General features: G+C 48.4%; 1 protein-coding gene across 1 annotated transcript in view; it reads left to right on the top strand.

Moving 5' to 3' along the window:
• Nucleotides 1-21666, top strand: part of SLC35D2 (solute carrier family 35 member D2) — a 161730-nt gene that overhangs the window by 132417 nt on the left and 7647 nt on the right. The window contains exons 9-10 of the mRNA XM_063913743.1: nucleotides 8698-8765; nucleotides 16275-16353. Coding sequence (XP_063769813.1) covers nucleotides 8698-8765; nucleotides 16275-16353 — 147 coding nt within the window. The remainder of the gene's footprint in view (nucleotides 1-8697; nucleotides 8766-16274; nucleotides 16354-21666) is intronic.

A 21666-nucleotide genomic window follows, 5' to 3' on the forward strand; every position in this document is an offset into this window, starting at 1 on the left:
ACTGGATTTACACCGGCATACAGTGTATGAACCCAGTGGTTCTGTGGGCATTATACAAAAGGTGCAACAGTATCCGCTGGGGGTTAACTCACAGCATGGACATTGATGCAGCCAGCTCGGGACAGATCTATACTGTGTATGATGTTCTAGGTGCTATGAGGTGCGCAAACAGGCAGCAGCAGCTGAACAGATGTGTCCTCCTGGGGGCTCCAATGCTCCTCTCCTACCTCCCTGTCCCTGCAGCAGCAGTTTGACTATCGGGGCTTACCGCTGGTCAGATCAGCACAGAACAGCACACCCAGATGCCGCCTCCTCGCAGTGTGAGCCCGGAGCAGGCACTACCCAGGGGGACATACAGTACAAGGTAGAATGTCGCTGGCGCAGCTGAGCCAGGGCACCTTTCTCTATGCGGCGCCCTACTCAGCTGTGTAGCCAGTGTATGCGTAAAACCGGCCCTGGATACATGGGCTAGATTTATCAAGCTGTGGAGAGTACTGAAAATAAACTACAATAAATTTCTCTAACTGTCCTGTCGGGTTTGATTGGGTCAGAATACCGACTGCTGCATCCTGAAGAACGTAATCCCAATAGGGGAAGGTAAGTATACTTCCCTTCCCTTCCTGGCCTCCTAACCTTCCCTCCCCAGAGCCTAAACCTAGCCCTCCGGGGGTAGTGCCTAACCCTAACCCCCCCCCCTTCGGTGCCTAAACCTAACCCCCCAGGGACGCAGCCTAAACCTAACCCCCCCCCCCCCCCCCCCCCTGCAGCCTTAACCAAACTTCCCCCCTCCCTGCATCATCCCGCTGGCTTGTCGTTTGGCATCCTGGCTGTCAGGATTCCGGCGCTGGGATGGTGAATCTATTCGGGATTCCGGTGTCGGCATTCCAAATAGTGGGGGTTATTAAGCACGGATTGCAGATTTTGCTAAAAAGCAGAATCTTCAATCCCTTCTGTGGCATGCTGGGGGCCGCCCAGCATGCTAATTGGCTGGCCCAGCGATGCGATCGTAAAACAATTATGATTGCATCGCTCACGCAGAAATGAGGGCTAAGTAGGGCTGCCGCCATTTTTTACATTGGAGCAGCTGCATTTGATGTCACCCTGAAAATGTAATTAGATGTTATTAGATTGAGAGGGGTAGGACCATGTTCATACAACCAGAATTGTAAAGCAGGGCTCAAGCTGCCCAGAGGTTTGGTAGACTTGCCACATGGGAGCTGCAATGGTGGTGGGTTTGTGTGATTATGTGCTGGCGATTCATGGACCAGCCAATCCGGGATGTCTCTGGCTACTAGTCTAGGGGTCCTGCATGGGACTGGAAGAATGCCACAATGTATAGAGTGCACAGCAGAGAAGGAGTTAGGGGCATGAACAGTGGAGGAAGCCACTTGAGAGTTCAGATATGTGGACCTTCTGGAGTCCTGGATGCCGGACGCTGCCCTTCCAAAGTAATCATGGATAGGAGCTATACAGAGTTTAGACAGACCTAACCCCCCCCCTCCTCCTGAAACCCGGACAGCACTGCCACCAATACTCCCAGTCTGAGGCTGCTATACACAAAATCATAGCAGCTGGGGCGCACCGTCTGCATGCCTCACACAGCTTCAAACTATGCTCCTGCAGCCCCAACCTTACAACACTGTTCTGGCTGCCTATGGTCCCCACTCCCCGCATCCCACCTGGAGCCACCAGTGTTTCCTACCTGCTGCTCCTGCAGTGCCCGAAGTTTGCAGCATCCCTGCCGCTAGTGCTGCGCTAGGCAAAGGTGCTGCAGTGCATTTTATCACTCAGCAGCAGCTCTCCCGTCCTTCTTCTGTCACTCCCCATCTCCTGTCCGGCGTCATTCACTTCCCATCTCCTGTCCGGCGTCATTCACTTCCGGCTCCCAATCCTCCCATACCTGGCCCATGAACTTAACAAAGACATTAGGATCCGCTCCTGCAGAGCGATCAGACTTCCGACCAGTACCTGGAGAGGGAGAGAGGTGAGGGAGGAAGAGAGCCGGACGGACTCAGCACTGGCAGTGACAGAGGGAAATAGTCACTGCTCAGCACTGGAGCCGCTGACCAATGAAATCTGCCTCACTGACAGGGGCGGGCTCTGAGGTGGGATGCAGGCACACCCCTGTCACTGAGGCAGATCGTCTGGTGCCTCTACTCTATGTTTCTCTAACGTCCTAGTGGATGCTGGGAACTCCGAAAGGACCATGGGGAATAGCGGGCTCTGAAGGAGGCTGGGCACTCTAGAAAGATTTAGGACTACCTGGTGTGCACTGGCTCCTCCCCATATGACCCTCCTCCAAGCCTCAGTTAGATTTTGTGCCCGGCCGAGGTTGGATGCACACTAGGGGCTCTCCTGAGCTCTTAGAAGAAAGATAGTCTTAGGTTTATTATTTTCAGTGAGACCTGCTGGCAACAGGCTCACTGCAGCGAGGGACTAAGGGGAGAAGAAGCGAACTCGCCTGCTTGCAGCCGGATTGGGCTTCTTAGGCTACTGGACACCATTAGCTCCAGAGGGATCGACCGCAGGCCCAGCCTTGATGTTCGGTCCCGGAGCCGCGCTGCCGTCCCCCTTACAGAGCCAGAAGCAAGAAGATGGTCCGGAAAATCGGCGGCATGAAGACATCAGTCTTCACCAAGGTAGCGCACAGCACTGCAGCTGTGCGCCATTGCTCCTCTCACACTTCACACTCCGGTCACTGAGGGTGCAGGGCGCTGGGGGGGGGGCGCCCTGAGGCAGCAATAAAAACACCTTGGCTGGCAAAAATACCTCAATATATAGCCCCAGGGGCTATATATGAGGTAAATACCCCTGCCAGAATCCAGAAAAAAAAAGCGGGAGAATAGGCCGCGGAAAAGGGGCGGAGCTATCTCCCTCAGCACACTGGGCGCCATTTTCCCTCACAGTTCCGCTGGAAGGAAGCTCCCTGGCTCTCCCCTGCAGACTACTCTACAGAAAAGGGTAAAAAAAGAGAGAGGGGGGGCATTTAATTTGGCGCAGTATATAGTTTATATTAAAAAGCAGCTATAAGGGACATAACTCAGTTAGTCCCTGCCTTATATAGCGCTCTGGTGTGTGCTGGCATACTCTCACTCTGTCCCCCCAAAGGGCTTTTGTGGGTCCTGTCCTCTATATTGAGCATTCCCTGTGTGTGTGGAGTGTGTCGGTACGGCTGTGTCGACATGTTTGATGAGGATAATGAGGTGGAGGCGGAGCAGATGCCTTTAGAAGGGATGTCACCCCCTGGGGGGCAGACACCTGAGTGGATGTGCTTATGGAAAGAAATGAGTGCACGTATAGACTCATTACATAAGAAATTTGACGACATGCCGACTGCGGGACAGCCGAGTTCTCAGCTCGTGCCTGTCCAGGTGTCTCAAAAGTCATCAGGGGCTCTGAAACGCCCGCTATCTCAGATGGCACAAGTAGATGTCGACACGGATACTGACACCAGTGTCGACGACGAGGAGTCAAATTTAATGCCCATGAAGGCCATTCACTGCATGATTGAGGCAATGAAAGAGGTGTTAAATATCTCTGATTTACATCCAGGTACCACAAAAAAGGGTATTATGTTTGGGGAGAAAAAACTACCTGTAGTTTTTCCCCCGTCAGATGAATTAAATGAAGTGTGTGAAGAAGCGTGGGCTTCCCCTGATAAGAAATTGGTAATTCCTAAGAAGGTACTAATGGCGTTCCCTTTCTTGCCAGAGGATAGGTTACGTTGGGAAACACCTCCTAGAGTGGATAAAGCGCTCACACGTTTGTCTAAAAAGGTGGCACTACCGTCTCAGGATACGGCCGCCCTTAAGGAACCTGCTGATAGAAAGCAGGAGGCGATCCTGAAGTCTGTATATACACACTCAGGCATTATACTTAGACCAGCTATTGCGTCAGCATGGATGTGCAGTGCTGCCGCTGCGTGGTCGGATAAACTGTCAGAAAATATTGACACACTAGACAGAGACACGATTCTGCTAACAATTGACCATATCAAAGACTCAGTCTTATATATGAGAGATGCACAGAGGGAAGTCTGCCGGCTGGCATCTAAAATAAGTGCATTGTCCATCTCTGCTAGGAGATGCTTATGGACTCGCCAGTAGATTGGAGATGCAGATTCCAAAAGGCACATGGAAGTTTTGCCTTATAAGGGGGAGGAATTATTTGGGGATGGTCTCTCCGACCTAGTTTCCACAGCAACGTCTGGGAAGTCAGCATTTTTACCCCATGTCCCCTCACAGCCTAAGAAGGCGCCATTTTATCAGGTTCAGTCCTTTCGGACCCAGAAAAACAAGCGGGGAAAAGGAGGGTCTTTTCTCTCTAGAGGCAGAGGTAGGGGAAAAAGGCTGCAACAAACAGCAGGTTCCCAGGAGCAAAAGTCCTCCCCCGCTTCCTCTTCCAAGTCCGCCGCATGACGGTGGGGCTCCACAGGCGGAGCCAGGTACGGTGGGGGCCCGCCTCATGAAGTTCAGCGATCAGTGGGCTCGCTCACAGGTGGATCCCTGGATCCTTCAAATAGTATCTCAGGGGTACAAGCTGGAATTCGAGGCGGCTCCACCCCACCGGTTCCTAAAATCTGCCTTGCCGATTGCTCCCTCAGACAGGGAGGCGGTGCTAGCAGCGATTCACAAGCTGTATTCCCAGCAGGTGATAATCAAGGTACCCCTACTTCAACAAGGCCGGGGTTACTATTCCACACTATTTGTGGTGCCGAAACCGGACGGTTCGGTGAGACCCATTTTAAATTTGAAATCCTTGAACACATACATAAAAAAATTCAAGTTCAAGATGGAATCGCTCAGGGCGGTTATTGCAAGCCTGGAGGAGGGGGATTACATGGTATCCCTGGACATCAAGGATGCTTACCTGCATGTCCCCATTTACCATCCTCACCAGGAGTACCTCAGATTTGTGGTACAGGATTGCCATTACCAATTCCAGACGCTGCCGTTTGGACTCTCCATGGCACCGAGGGTATTTACCAAGGTTATGGCGGAAATGATGATACTCCTTCGAAAAAAGGGAGTTTTAATTATCCCATACTTGGACGATCTCCTAATAAAGGCACGATCCAAGGAACAGTTGTTAGTGGGAGTAGCACTATCTCAGGAAGTGCTGCGCCAGCACGGCTGGATTCTGAATATCCCAAAGTCACAGCTGGTCCCGACGACACGTCTAATGTTCCTGGGAATGATTCTGGACACAGTCCAGAAAAAAGTGTTTCTCCCGGAGGAGAAAGCCAGGGAGTTGTCTGCTCTAGTCAGAGACCTCCTAAAACCAAAACAGGTATCGGTGCATCACTGCACGCGGGTCCTGGGAAAGATGGTAGCTTCTTACGAAGCAATTCCATTCGGCAGGTTCCATGCCAGGATTTTTCAGTGGGACCTGTTGGACAAGTGGTCCGGATCGCATCTTCAGATGCATCGCTTGATAACCCTGTCCCCAAGAACCAGGGTGTCTCTTCTGTGGTGGCTGCAGAGTGCTCATCTTTTGGAGGGCCGCAGATTCGGCATACAGGACTGGGTCCTGGTGACCACGGATGCCAGCCTACGAGGCTGGGGGGCAGTCACAAAGGGAAGAAACTTCCAAGGACTATGGTCAAGTCAGGAGACTTCCCTTCACATAAATATTCTGGAACTAAGGGCCATTTACAATGCCCTAAGTCAAGCAAAATCCCTGCTCCTACACCAGCCGGTGCTGATCCAGTCAGACAACATCACGGCAGTCGCCCATGTGAATCGACAGGGCGGCACAAGAAGCAGGATGGCAATGGCAGAAGCCACAAGGATTCTCCGATGGGCGGAAAATCATGTACTAGCACTGTCAGCAGTGTTCATCCCGGGAGTGGACAACTGGGAAGCAGACTTTCTCAGCAGGCACGACCTCCACCCGGGAGAGTGGGGACTTCATCCAGAAGTCTTCCAAATGATTGTAAATCAGTGGGGTCGTCCACAGGTGGACATGATGGCGTCCCGCCTAAACAAAAAACTAGAGAGGTATTGCGCCAGGTCAAGAGACCCTCAGGCGATAGCTGTGGACGCTCTAGTGACACCGTGGGTGTACCAGTCAGTTTATGTGTTCCCTCCTCTACCTCTCATACCAAAGGTATTGAGAATAATAAGAAAGCGAGGTGTAAACACAATTCTCGTGGTTCCGGATTGGCCAAGAAGAGCGTGGTACCCGGAACTTCAAGAGATGATCTCAGAGGACCCGTGGTCTCTGCCGCTCAGACAAGACCTGCTACAGCAGGGGCCCTGTCTGTTCCAAGACTTACCGCGGCTGCGTTTGACGGCATGGCGGTTGAACGCCGGATCCTGAAGGAAAAGGGCATTCCGGAGGAAGTCATTCCTACGTTAATTAAAGCTAGAAAAGAGGTTACAGCAAATCATTATCACCGCATATGGCGGAAGTATGTTGCATGGTGTGAGGCCGAAAAGGCCCCAACAGAGGAATTTCAACTAGGTCGATTTCTGCATTTCCTGCAAGCAGGAGTTAATATGGGCCTAAAACTAGGCTCCATTAAAGTACAGATCTCGGCTCTGTCGATTTTCTTTCAAAAAGAACTAGCTTCAGTACCTGAAGTTCAGACATTTGTGAAAGGAGTGCTGCATATTCAGCCCCCATTTGTGCCTCCTGTGGCACCTTGGGATCTCAACGTGATGTTGAGTTTCTTAAAATCACATTGGTTTGAGCCACTAAAAACCGTGGATCTGAAATATCTCACGTGGAAAGTGGTCATGTTATTGGCTTTGGCTTCAGCCAGGCGTGTGTCAGAATTGGCGGCTTTATCATGTAAAAGCCCTTATCTGATTTTCCATATGGATAGGGCAGAATTGAGGACTCGTCCCCAATTTCTCCCAAAGGTGGTGTCAGCGTTTCACCTGAACCAGCCTATTGTGGTGCCTGCGGCTACTAGGGACTTGGAGGACTCCAAGTTGCTAGACGTTGTCAGGGCCCTGAAAATATATGTTTCCAGGACGGCTGGAGTCAGAAAATCTGACTCGCTGTTTATCCTGTATGCACCCAACAAGCTGGGTGCTCCTGCTTCTAAGCAGACTATTGCTCGCTGGATTTGTAGTACAATTCAGCTTGCTCATTCTGTGGCAGGCCTGCCACAGCCAAAATCTGTAAATGCCCATTCCACTAGGAAGGTGGGCTCATCTTGGGCGGCTGCCCGAGGGGTCTCGGCTTTACAACTTTGCCGAGCAGCTACTTGGTCAGGGGCAAACACGTTTGCAAAATTCTACAAATTTGATACCCTGGCTGAGGAGGACCTGGAGTTCTCTCATTCGGTGCTGCAGAGTCATCCGCACTCTCCCGCCCGTTTGGGAGCTTTGGTATAATCCCCATGGTCCTTTCGGAGTTCCCAGCATCCACTAGGACGTTAGAGAAAATAAGAATTTACTCACCGGTAATTCTATTTCTCGTAGTCCGTAGTGGATGCTGGGCGCCCATCCCACGTGCGGTTTATCTGCAATACTTGTACATAGTTATTGTTAACTAAATCGGGTTATTGTTGAGCCATCTGTTGAGAGGCTCAGTTGTTTCATACTGTTAACTGGGATTCATATCACGAGTTGTACGATGTGATTGGTGTGGCTGGTATGAGTCTTACCCGGGATTAAAAATCCTTCCTTATTGTGTACGCTCGTCCGGGCACAGTGTCCTAACTGAGGCTTGGAGGAGGGTCATAGGGGGAGGAGCCAGTGCACACCAGGTAGTCCTAAATCTTTCTAGAGTGCCCAGCCTCCTTCGGAGCCCGCTATTCCCCATGGTCCTTTCGGAGTTCCCAGCATCCACTACGGACTACGAGAAATAGAATTACCGGTGAGTAAATTCTTATTTTTTCAATGGGCTTTTCCTGCCCTCGGTTTGGGCCCGCCCCCTGCCTGCTCATACACTTTATCATTGTCAGTGGGTGGCAGCGCTCTCAGCTGCCTCCCACCCACATTTAGCAATGTTTTCACAGCAACTACGATTAGAAAAATGCAAAGAAGATAATTATGACACAGAACATGTGTTATAAATATCTTCTTTGTATTACTTCAATCATTATGACAGGGGAGGCACTGCCTCCCCTGCCTCCCCTGACTGCACGTCCCTGGTATATAGTGTTGGTGTTCAGGAAATTATCACTCATCCTCAAAACTACAGGGGGCATGGTCTTTCTTACCCTTGACTGTTTCAAGATAGTTGAAATACCTGTTCCTGGCCTCCATGACTACAGAAGGATGGATTAGTTCAGAGGTTCCCAAACACAATCTTCAGGGAACCCTAATGGTCTAAGTTTTAGGTATATTCATTGCTCAGCACAGACGGTTAAATCAAATTAACTGAGATACGAATTAAGTCACCTTTGGCCAAGCATGGATATACTTAAAACCTGGAATGTTAGGGTGCCTTGAGGACCACGTTTGGGAACCTCTGGATTAGGTCCTTCAGAATGAGGCTGAGGAATACTTCACTGTTTGAAAATTACCATTCCAGCTGTTGTAAATAGCGGTAAGCATCCAGTTATGTTACCAGTAGCTCTTTTACATAGATCAGTTTCCATTTTACAGTATATTTTATTAATCCTTTAGCGTTGCCTTTTAATAATATGCTGATATGTCACTATTAGTGAACACTACATAATTCATGTCGTGTATGTAGAATACTGGTATAAACAATATCTATGTAATTTTTTTTTTTTAGGCTATACATTATAGCGAGTGGACCAGTGCTGCTTTTGTTTTTCAATTTTTACTTTCCTGCGGTTTGGGGTAAGTAGACAGCAGTATCTGTAGTTTTGGTTAATAAATAAATATATTTGGTGTGCATAGGTAGAAGTTTCAGAAATGTATATGCAGTAAATCTTTAGCAGGCAGGCATTTTTCAGTAGTTCTGACTTTTGCTGATTTTTATACAATTTATACCAAACCCATATCAGGTAAAGCTCAAGAAGGTATTGCCAAATTAAAATTCAGGGCTGATTTTTAAAGTGATAGAGAAAGCACAACAATTTTTTTAAAGATATCTTTGATACACTATTCCTTTAATTCATGGTGTCTAGGTTATGCTACCAAAAGCTAGATAAAACAGACAGAACTTGGACCAAGAAAATGGCTATAAGCTGATTTTAGTTGGTATAAAATGATTTGGGTTTTTTTTATGCAACTTTGCTTGCAGTGTTAATAAAATAAATTATTTTAGGTGGCAATATAATAACAGACAAGACATGACCAAAATAGTAAAGTCTATAGTAAGATTGTTTACTATCGTGTTGTAATAGCATGCACTTCACTAATTCAAAATGTTGACATGCAATGCCAACAGCACAATGCCAACCTAGCAGTAAAATGACTTAAAGCATGTTAACAGTGTCCACATTATAACATTATACATGATGCTTTACCAGTGCTGTATTGACATTGTGTGGTCAACATTACACAGTTGACATTTTGACTGTCGACTTTGTAACTACATTTATGGAAATATCACTAGATAGACTGCACAGACGCTTATAGGGAAATGTATCAAAGATTGGAGAGAGATAACGTACCAGCCAACCAGCTTCTAACCATCATTTTTCTAACACAGCCTGTAATATGGCAGTTAGGAGCTCATTGGTTTATACACTCACTCTCTCCACTTTATCTCTCTCCAAGCTTTGGTACATCTCCTCAGCCACAGGACAAAGAGCAAAAGTCACACTGTGAAGACTCTACCTCATACTGTATTGCAGACTCCATTAAAATTGTTTTAGTCAAAAAATACCTTATACTACTGTAATCTTTGTTAAATGTGCTGTAGCATGTGTCCATCGTTTATAGGGGGTCATTCCGAGTTGATCGCTCGCTAACTAGTTTTAGCAGCCGTGCAAACGATATGCCGCCGCCAACGTGGGAGTGTATTTTAGCTTAGCAGAAGCGCGAACGGTTGTATCGCAGAGTAGCTACAAAAATTTTGGGGTGTAGTTTCAGAGTACAGTAGCTCAAAACCTACTCAGCGCTTGCGATCACTTCAGACTATTCAGTTCCGGATTTGTCGTCACAAACCCGCCCAGCGTTCGCCCAGCCACGCCTGCGTTTTTCCGCACATTCCCTGAAAATGGTCAGTTGCCACCCAGAAACGCCCACTTCATGTCAATCACTCTGCAGCAAGCAGTGCGACTGAAATGCATCGCTAGACCCTGTGCAAAACGACATCGTTCGTTGTGCCCATACGTCGTGCGTGCGCATTGCGCCGCATACGCAGAACTGCCAATTTTTAGCCTGATCGCTGCGCTGCGCTGTGAACAAATTCAGCTAGAGATCAACTCGGAATGACCCCCATAGACCTCTGTTATTTAGCATACGGTATATTTGCTGTGAACTACTGTAGGTGAATCCTGGATCAGGCACTAATAGAAAATATGCAGCCCGCAAGTCAGTCTTCTTATATTACAAATATTAACTGTTGCTCATATTAACATTTCTCTAACGTCCTAGTGGATGCTGGGAACTCCGAAAGGACCATGGGGAATAGCGGGCTCCGAAGGAGGCTGGGCACTCTAGAAAGATTTAGGACTACCTGGTGTGCACTGGCTCCTCCCACTATGACCCTCCTCCAAGCCTCAGTTAGATTTTGTGCCCGGCCGAGGTTGGATGCACACTAGGGGCTCTCCTGAGCTCTTAGAAGAAAGATAGTCTTAGGTTTATTATTTTCAGTGAGACCTGCTGGCAACAGGCTCACTGCAGCGAGGAATTAAGGGGAGAAGAAGCGAACTCGCCTGCTTGCAGCCGGATTGGGCTTCTTAGGCTACTGGACACCATTAGCTCCAGAGGGATCGACCGCAGGCCCAGCCTTGATGTTCGGTCCCGGAGCCGCGCCGCCGTCCCCCTTACAGAGCCAGAAGCAAGAAGATGGTCCGGAAAATCGGCGGCATGAAGACATCAGTCTTCACCAAGGTAGCGCACAGCACTGCAGCTGTGCGCCATTGCTCCTCTCACACTTCACACTCCGGTCACTGAGGGTGCAGGGCGCTGGGGGGGGGCGCCCTGAGGCAGCAATAAAAACACCTTGGCTGGCAAAAATACCTCAATATATAGCCCCAGGGGCTATATATGAGGTAAATACCCCTGCCAGAATCCAGAAAAAAGCGGGAGAATAGGCCGCGGAAAAGGGGCGGAGCTATCTCCCTCAGCACACTGGGAGCCATTTTTCCCTCACAGTTCCGCTGGAAGGAAGCTCCCTGGCTCTCCCCTGCAGACTACTCTACAGAAAAGGGTAAAAAAGAGAGAGGGGGGGCATTTAATTTGGCGCAGTATATAGTTTATATTAAAAAGCAGCTATAAGGGACATAACTCAGTTAGTCCCTGCCTTATATAGCGCTCTGGTGTGTGCTGGCATACTCTCACTCTGTCCCCCCAAAGGGCTTTTGTGGGTCCTGTCCTCTATATTGAGCATTCCCTGTGTGTGTGGAGTGTGTCGGTACGGCTGTGTCGACATGTTTGATGAGGATAATGAGGTGGAGGCGGAGCAGATGCCTTTAGAAGGGATGTCACCCCCTGGGGGGCAGACACCTGAGTGGATGTGCTTATGGAAAGAAATGAGTGCACGTATAGACTCATTACATAAGAAATTTGCCGACATGCCGACTGCGGGACAGCCGAGTTCTCAGCTCGTGCCTGTCCAGGTGTCTCAAAAGTCATCAGGGGCTCTGAAACGCCCGCTATCTCAGATGGCACAAGTAGATGTCGACACGGATACTGACACCAGTGTCGACGACGAGGAGTCAAATTTAATGCCCATTAAGGCCATTCACTGCATGATTGAGGCAATGAAAGAGGTGTTAAATATCTCTGATTTACATCCAGGTACCACAAAAAAGGGTAAACTACCTGTAGTTTTCCCCCCGTCAGATGAATTAAATGAAGTGTGTGAAGAAGCGTGGGCTTCCCCTGATAAGAAATTGGTAATTCCTAAGAAGGTACTAATGGCGTTCCCTTTCCCGCCAGAGGATAGGTTACGTTGGGAAACACCTCCTAGAGTGGATAAAGCGCTCACACGTTTGTCTAAAAAGGTGGCACTACCGTCTCAGGATACGGCCGCCCTTAAGGAACCTGCTGATAGAAAGCAGGAGGCGATCCTGAAGTCTGTATATACACACTCAGGCATTATACTTAGACCAGATATTGCGTCAGCATGGATGTGCAGTGCTGCCGCTGCGTGGTCGGATAAACTGTCAGAAAATATTGACACACTAGACAGAGACACGATTCTGCTAACAATTGACCATATCAAAGACTCAGTCTTATATATGAGAGATGCACAGAGGGAAGTCTGCCGGCTGGCATCTAAAATAAGTGCATTGTCCATCTCTGCTAGGAGATGTTTATGGACTCGCCAGTGGACTGGAGATGCAGATTCCAAAAGGCACATGGAAGTTTTGCCTTATAACTCTAGAGGCAGAGGTAGGGGAAAAAGGCTGCAACAAACAGCAGGTTCCCAGGAGCAAAAGTCCTCCCCCGCTTCCTCTTCCAAGTCCGCCGCATGACGGTGGGGCTCCACAGGCGGAGCCAGGTACGGTGGGGGCCCGCCTCATGAAATTCAGCGATCAGTGGGCTCGCTCACAGGTGGATCCCTGGATCCTTCAAATAGTATCTCAGGGGTACAAGCTGGAATTCGAGGCGGCTCCACCCCACCGGTTCCTAAAATCTGCCTTGCCGATTGCTCCCTCAGACAGGGAGGCGGTGCTAGCAGCGATTCACAAGCTGTATTCCCAGCAGGTGATAATCAAGGTACCCCTACTTCAACAAGGCCGGGGTTACTATTCCACACTATTTGTGGTGCCGAAACCGGACGGTTCGGTGAGACCCATTTTAAATTTGAAATCCTTGAACACATACATAAAAAAATTCAAGTTCAAGATGGAATCGCTCAGGGCGGTTATTGCAAGCCTGGAGGAGGGGGATTACATGGTATCCCTGGACATCAAGGATGCTTACCTGCATGTCCCCATTTACCATCCTCACCAGGAGTACCTCAGATTTGTGGTACAGGATTGCCATTACCAATTCCAGACGCTGCCGTTTGGACTCTCCACGGCACCGAGGGTATTTACCAAGGTTATGGCGGAAATGATGATACTCCTTCGAAAAAAGGGAGTTTTAATTATCCCATACTTGGACGATCTCCTAATAAAGGCACGATCCAAGGAACAGTTGTTAGTGGGAGTAGCACTATCTCAGGAAGTGCTGCGCCAGCACGGCTGGATTCTGAATATCCCAAAGTCACAGCTGGTCCCGACGACACGTCTAATGTTCCTGGGAATGATTCTGGACACAGTCCAGAAAAAAGTGTTTCTCCCGGAGGAGAAAGCCAGGGAGTTGTCTTCTCTAGTCAGAGACCTCCTAAAAAAAAAACAGGTATCATTGCATCACTGCACGCGGGTCCTGGGAAAGATGGTAGCTTCTTACGAAGCAATTCCATTCGGCAGGTTCCATGCCAGGATTTTTCAGTGGATCCTGTTGGACAAGTGGTCCGGATCGCATCTTCAGATGCATCGCTTGATAACCCTGTCCCCAAGAACCAGGGTGTCTCTTCTGTGGTGGCTGCAGAGTGCTCATCTTTTGGAGGGCCGCAGATTCGGCATACAGGACTGGGTCCTGGTGACCACGGATGCCAGCCTACGAGGCTGGGGGGCAGTCACAAAGGGAAGAAACTTCCAAGGACTATGGTCAAGTCAGGAGACTTCCCTTCACATAAATATTCTGGAACTAAGGGCCATTTACAATGCCCTAAGTCAAGCAAAATCCCTGCTCCTACACCAGCCGGTGCTAATCCAGTCAGACAACATCACGGCAGTCGCCCATGTGAATCGACAGGGCGGCACAAGAAGCAGGATGGCAATGGCAGAAGCCACAAGGATTCTCCGATGGGCGGAAAATCATGTACTAGCACTGTCAGCAGTGTTCATCCCGGGAGTGGACAACTGGGAAGCAGACTTTCTCAGCAGGCACGACCTCCACCCGGGAGAGTGGGGACTTCATCCAGAAGTCTTCCAAATGATTGTAAATCAGTGGGGTCGTCCACAGGTGGACATGATGGCGTCCCGCCTAAACAAAAAACTAGAGAGGTATTGCGCCAGGTCAAGAGACCCTCAGGCGATAGCTGTGGACGCTCTAGTGACACCGTGGGTGTACCAGTCAGTTTATGTGTTCCCTCCTCTACCTCTCATACCAAAGGTATTGAGAATAATAAGAAAGCGAGGTGTAAACACAATTCTCGTGGTTCCGGATTGGCCAAGAAGAGCGTGGTACCCGGAACTTCAAGAGATGATCTCAGAGGACCCGTGGTCTCTGCCGCTCAGACAAGACCAGCTACAGCAGGGGCCCTGTCTGTTCCAAGACTTACCGCGGCTGCGTTTGACGGCATGGCGGTTGAACGCCGGATCCTGAAGGAAAAGGGCATTCCGGAGGAAGTCATTCCTACGCTTATTAAAGCTAGAAAAGAGGTTACAGCAAATCATTATCACCGCATATGGCGGTAGTATGTTGCATGGTGTGAGGCCGAAAAGGCCCCAACAGAGGAATTTCAACTAGGTCGATTTCTGCATTTCCTGCAAGCAGGAGTTAATATGGGCCTAAAACTAGGCTCCATTAAAGTACAGATCTCGGCTCTGTCGATTTTCTTTCAAAAAGAACTAGCTTCAGTACCTGAAGTTCAGACATTTGTGAAAGGAGTGCTGCATATTCAGCCCCCATTTGTGCCTCCTGTGGCACCTTGGGATCTCAACGTGATGTTGAGTTTCTTAAAATCACATTGGTTTGAGCCACTAAAAACCGTGGATCTGAAATATCTCACGTGGAAAGTGGTCATGTTATTGGCTTTGGCTTCAGCCAGGCGTGTGTCAGAATTGGCGGCTTTATCATGTAAAAGCCCTTATCTGATTTTCCATATGGATAGGGCAGAATTGAGGACTCGTCCCCAATTTCTCCCAAAGGTGGTGTCAGCGTTTCACCTGAACCAGCCTATTGTGGTGCCTGCGGCTACTAGGGACTTGGAGGACTCCAAGTTGCTAGACGTTGTCAGGGCCCTGAAAATATATGTTTCCAGGACGGCTGGAGTCAGAAAATCTGACTCGCTGTTTATCCTGTATGCACCCAACAAGCTGGGTGCTCCTGCTTCTAAGCAGACTATTGCTCGCTGGATTTGTAGTACAATTCAGCTTGCTCATTCTGTGGCAGGCCTGCCACAGCCAAAATCTGTAAATGCCCATTCCACTAGGAAGGTGGGCTCATCTTGGGCGGCTGCCCGAGGGGTCTCGGCTTTACAACTTTGCCGAGCAGCTACTTGGTCAGGGGCAAACACGTTTGCAAAATTCTACAATTTTGATACCCTGGCTGAGGAGGACCTGGAGTTCTCTCATTCGGTGCTGCAGAGTCATCCGCACTCTCCCGCCCGTTTGGGAGCTTTGTTATAATCCCCATGGTCCTTTCGGAGTTCCCAGCATCCACTAAGACGTTAGAGAAAATAAGAATTTACTCACCGGTAATTCTATTTCTCGTAGTCCGTAGTGGATGCTGGTGCTGGGCGCCCATCCCAAGTGCGGTTTATCTGCAATACTTGTACATAGTTATTGTTAACTAAATCGGGTTATTGTTGAGCCATCTGTTGAGAGGCTCAGTTGTTTCATACTGTTAACTGGGATTCATATCACAAGTTGTACGGTGTGATTGGTGTGGCTGGTATGAGTCTTACCCGGGATTCAAAATCCTTCCTTATTGTGTACGCTCGTCCGGGCACAGTGTCCTAACTGAGGCTTGGAGGAGGGTCATAGTGGGAGGAGCCAGTGCACACCAGGTAGTCCTAAATCTTTCTAGAGTGCCCAGCCTCCTTCGGAGCCCGCTATTCCCCATGGTCCTTTCGGAGTTCCCAGCATCCACTACGGACTACGAGAAATAGAATTACCGGTGAGTAAATTCTTATTTTCTGTGGTGCCTTTGTGATAAAGGTGGAATGTTCATGTGGAGCAACAATAAAAATCTCTAAAGAGGACATGTGTGTGTGCTGCATATGTAACATTATAATATGGGTAGTAAGGGAAAAAATGTTGGTTAAAAATATATAGTTAAGGGAATTGGTAGCCACATGTAAGATATTTTATAATAGAGCCCTAACCTAAGTCCTAACCAAAGCCTGTAACATGAGTTAGGAGCTGATTGGTTGGTACTTTATCTCTTTTCAAGCTTTGATAAATCTCCTCCCAGTATTTACATTTCTGCTTTTCTGTCTTTGGCTCCTCACAGATTTGTGCTGCTTTATTCAACAGTGCTCTGCAGTTACTATAACTCAGCACTTACAACTACAGTCGTTGGTGCCCTCAAGGTAAATATGAAGTGCTTTCTTATAATATGAGTACATGGGGTATGGGACTCAGGGTCGACAGTGTCTAGGTCGACACACATTAGGTTGACGCCTATTGGTCGACAGTAAGTAGGTCGACACAAGAAATAGGTCGTCGCGGCCATTAGGTCGACATGAACTAGGTCAACATGGAAATAGGTCGGCATGAGTTTTTTATTTTATTTTTTTGTGTTGTTTTCTTCACAAAGTGACCGGGAACCCCAATTAGTGCACAGTGTTCGCTCGCCATGCTTCGGGCAGGTTACTGTTCCCAATTGTAGTCCACGTGGATCGTTAAGTATGAAAAAGTAAAAAAAAAAAAAAAAAAAAAAGTTAAAAACTCATGTCGACCTTTTTCCATGTTAATCTTGTTCATGTCGACCTAATGGGTGTGTCAACCTATTTCTGGTGTCCTAGTCACTGTCGACCAATAGGCGTCGACCTAAGGTGTGTCAACCTAAGTGCTGTCGACCCAGAGTCCGAATACCAAGTATATGTGAATTAGTAACTGTCCAATCCGCGTAAATTGGATTTTAGCTACTTCCAAATATGTAAATTCCACAAAGGCACCTACTGTACTTATTAAATGTCCTCCGCATTTAATTAACTGGAGAGGCAATAATACAAGCTCAGTTTTGTAAAATAATGAAATATACTGTAGTATAATAATCATAATAATAATAATAATAATAATGTAATACAAGAAGATATGAGGCAAATAAGTTGAGCATTCTACAACCTGTATAAATAACACAAAAAAAACATAAAATGCATTCATTATATAGCCTTATGGTTGAAGAGAGAAAATAAATAAATTTTTTTACATGTACTGATATGGCGGGTCATTCCGAGTTGTTTGCTAGCTGCATTCGTTCGCTGTGCAGCGATGAGGCTAAAAAAAAACACTTCTGCGCATGCGTACGTGGCGCAATGTGCATGCGCGACGTACTGTTACAAATAACGATGTAGTTTCACACAAGGTCTAGCGAAGCTTTTCAGTCGCACTGGCTGCCGCAGAGTGATTGACATGAAGTGGGCGTTTCTGGGTGTCAACTCACCGTTTTCAGGGAGTGTTCGAAAAATCGCAGGCGTGGCTGGGCGAACGCAGGGCGTGTTTGTGACGTCAAATCCGGAACTGAATGGGCTGAAGTGATCGCAAGCGCTGAGTAGGTTTGAAGCTACTCTGAAACTGCACAAAATTATTTTGTAGCCACACAGCGATCCTTTCGTTCGCACTTCTGCTAAGCTAAAATACACTCCCAGTGGGAGGCGGCATAGCGTTTGCACAGCTGCTAAAAACTGCTAGCGAGCGAACAACTCGGAATGACCACCATTGTCCTTTATTCATTATTATTTCAGTATTAATTTTTATTAACCTATTTGTACAAAGATTAATATTGGTTGAATTATATCCACTTTCTGATTTTTTTTTTTCTCCTTTAACATATCTTGTATCTTTAAAAGAAAATCTAAAAAGTTAACTTGCTGTGTATATTCAGTGGACAGAAGCAGTGTATGTATGTAGGCCATGCCCTGTAACATTGACAGCCCTAGGTTCCAATCACGAAACCAGTATCCATTTATTTTGGCTCTGGGCTCTACAATCCTCCTACAGCAGTGGTTCCCAAACTGGGTGCATTGGGTTGGTGGTTCAGGACCAATTAAAATAATTTATGATTAGTGTGATAGGCTAAACCAGTACTGGTGGCTTCCAGTCATAAAATAAGTGAATCTAGTCCCTTACCACATAACTGAACCTAAGGATGACATAAAAACACAATTTACTTAATATTTTTTTCTGAATTGCTCAGAAAGAAACATTTGGCCTAGGGGGGCCTTGAAATAAATTCTAATATTCTAGGACAATGTGGAAAGTGTGCCTACAGATCCACTTTCACTTCCTCGATGTATTCATCACAGGATCTCTTAGAGCTGATCTATCCTAAAGGAGGATGTGTAAGGGCATAATCCTTCATATGCCCACCCAACCCTCCTAAAATGGAGAATTTGAAGGAAAGATAAGTGCTCAGTAGTCTCTGTTTGAGACTATATCAGACTACGGATTATCTGGGAGATGAACCACAAAGGGTTATTGCAGTTAATCCCTCAAAAATGTCCACAGAGTTAATTTATCCTTTAGTTTTTGAAAGCTTTTTCTCTAACGTCCTAGTGGATGCTGGAGACTCCGTAAGGACCATGGGGAACAGACGGGCTTCGCAGGAGACAGGGCACTCCAAGAAAGCTTTGGATTCTGGGTGTGCACTGGCTCCTCCCTCTATGTCCCTCCCCCAGACCTCAGTTAAATCCTGTGCCCAGAGGATGAAGGGCGCACTGCAGGGAGCTCTCTTGAGTTCTTTGCTACAGAAAGCATTTTTGTTTTGGATCTTTACTTTTTTACAGGGAGCACTGCTGGCAACAGGCTCCCTGCATCGAGGGACTGAGGAGAGATGGGCAGACCTACTTAACTGATAGGATCTGCTGCCTCGGCTACTGAACACCATTACCTTCAGAGGGGGTGAACACAGGTTCGTCCTGGGCGTCCACCCCCGGAGCCGCGCCGCCATTCTCCCCACAGAGCCAGAAGAGCAGAAGCAAGAAGACGTCTCAGGCGGCAGAAGCCTTCAGCTTCACAGAGGTAACGCACAGCACTGCAGCTGTGCGTCATTGCTCCCATACACCTCACACACTCCGGTCTCTGTATGGGTGCAGGGCGCAGGGGGGGGGGGGGCGCCCTGGGCAGCAATAGTAACACCTCTTGGATGGCAAATAGGTATATACATGTACAGCTGGGCACTGTACATGTATATAATTGAGCCCCCGCTCACGATTTTGAGCGGGATAGAAGCCCGCCGCCGAGGGGGCGGGGCTTCTCCCTCAGCACTCACCAGCGCCATTTCTCTCTCCACAGAACGCTGAGAGGAAGCTCCCCGGACTCTCCCCTGCTTACACACGGTGAAGGGGGTTTAAAAAGAGAGGGGGGGGGGCACATAATTGGCGGATACAATATAACACAGCGCTGCTGGGGAAAGACATTCTGTGTTGGTCTCCAGGTTGTTGTGCTGGGGTGTGTGCTGGCATACTCTCTCTCTGTCTCTCCAAAGGGCCTTTCAGGGGATACGGTCTTCAGAAAAAGTTTCCCTGGGTGTGTGCAGTGTGTCGGTACGGGTGTGTCAACATGTTTGATGAGGAAGGCTCGCTAAATGTGGAGGGGGAGTGCTTGAATGTCAGGTCGCCGTCGGCAACGCCGACACCGGACTGGGTGGATATGCTAAATGTCTTGAATGCAAATGTAAATCTGCTGCATTAAAGATTAGACAAGGCTGAAGCTAGGGATCAGTCAGGTAGCCAGCCCGTGCCTGTCCCTGGGGAGCCAGGACCTTCAGGGTCTCAAAAGCGCCCCATATCCCAGGTCGCTGACACAGATACCGACACAGATACTGACTCTAGTGTCGACTATGAGGATGCAAAATTACAGCCGAAGGTGGCAAAAGGTATTAGGTACATGATTATTGCCATAAAGGAGGTTTTGCATATCACGGAGGAACCCCCTGTCCCTGACACGAGGGTTCACATGTATAAAGGGAAAAGGCCTGAGGTCACGTTTCCGTCCTCATTTGAGCTAAGCGAATTATGCGAAAAGGCTTGGGAATCTCCAGATCGGAGACTACAGGTTCCCAAAAGGATTCTCGTGGCGTATCCCTTTCCACAGAAGGATCGGATACAATGGGAATCTGCGCCTAAAGTAGACAAGGCGCTGACACGCTTATCCAAGAAGGTGGCACTGCCTTCTCCGGATACAGCTTCCCTCAAGGATCCTGCTGATCGCAAGCAGGAAATCACCCTGAAGCACATTTACACACATTCAGGAACTATAGTTAGGCCGGCCATGGCGTCGGCCTGGGTTTGTAGTGCTGTCGTGGCATGGGCAGACTCCTTATCTACGGAGATTGACACCTTAGATAGGGATACCATCCAAATGACCATGGAGCATATCAGAGATGCTGCCTTGTATATGAGGGATGCTCAGAGAGACATTTGTTTACTAAGCTCTAGAATAAACGCTATGTCTATTTCTGTTAGGCGGCTCTTGTGGACCCGACATTGGACGGGAGACGCCGACTCGAAGTGGCATATGGAGTCATTGCCGTACAAGGGGGAGGAGTTGTTTGGAGAAGGCCTCTCGGACCTAGTCTCTACTGCTACGGCCGGTAAATCAAATTTTTTACCTTATGTTCCCCCGCAGCATTCTAAGAAGGTACCGCATTATCAAATGCAGTCCTTTCGTTCCAATAAAAACAAGAAGGTACGAGGATCGTCCTTCGTTGCCAGAGGTAAAGGCAAGGGAAAACGGCTGCACTCCGCTAGTTCCCAGGAGCAGAAGTCCTCCCCTGCTTCCGCAAAGTCCACAGCACGACGCTGGGGCTTTCCGGGGGGGGGGGGGGGGGGGGGGGTCAGATCAAGTGGGGGCACGTCTTCGTCTTTTCAGCCACGTCTGGGTTCAATCACAGGTGGATCCCTGGGCAATAGAGATTGTTTCCCAGGGATACAGACTGGAATTCGAAGACATGCCTCCTCGCCGGTTTTTCAAATCGGCTCTGCCAGCTTCCCCGTCAGAGAGGGAGCTAGTGTTAGCGGCAATTCACAAATTGTACATTCAACAGGTGATAATCAAGGTTCCTCATCTCCAGCAAGGAGAGGGTTATTATTCATCCCTGTTTGTGGTACCGAAACCGGACGGTTCGGTCAGACCCATTCTAAATCTAAAATCCCTGAACCTGTACTTGAAGAGGTTCAAGTTCAAGATGGAATCGCTCAGAATGGTCATCGCCAGCCTGGAGGGAGGGGATTGGATGGTGTCCCTGGACATAAAGGATGCGTACCTTCATGTTCCGATTTTCCCCCCTCACCAGGCGTTTCTGAGATTTGCAGTACAGGATTGTCACTACCAATTTCAGACGTTGCCGTTTGGTCTTTCCACGGCCCCGACAATTTTCACCAAGGTAATGGCGGAAATGATGGTGCTCCTGCGCAAGCAGGGAGTCACAATTATCCCGTACTTGGACGATCTCCTTATAAAGGCGAGATCTCGGGAGTAGTTGATGGACAGCGTGTCTCTGTCCGTGAAGACGTTGCAGAGGCACGGTTGGATTCTCAATTTACCGAAATCCCAGCTAGTACCTGCAACGCGTCTGACCTTTTTGGGCCTGATTCTAGACACAGACCAAAAAAGAGTTTTTCTTCCGGTGGAGAAGGCTCAGGAGCTCATAGCCCTGGTCAGGAACCTTTTAAAGCCAA

This window comes from Pseudophryne corroboree, chromosome 1 (assembly GCF_028390025.1).
Source record: "Pseudophryne corroboree isolate aPseCor3 chromosome 1, aPseCor3.hap2, whole genome shotgun sequence".
NCBI classification, from domain to species: domain Eukaryota; kingdom Metazoa; phylum Chordata; class Amphibia; order Anura; family Myobatrachidae; genus Pseudophryne; species Pseudophryne corroboree.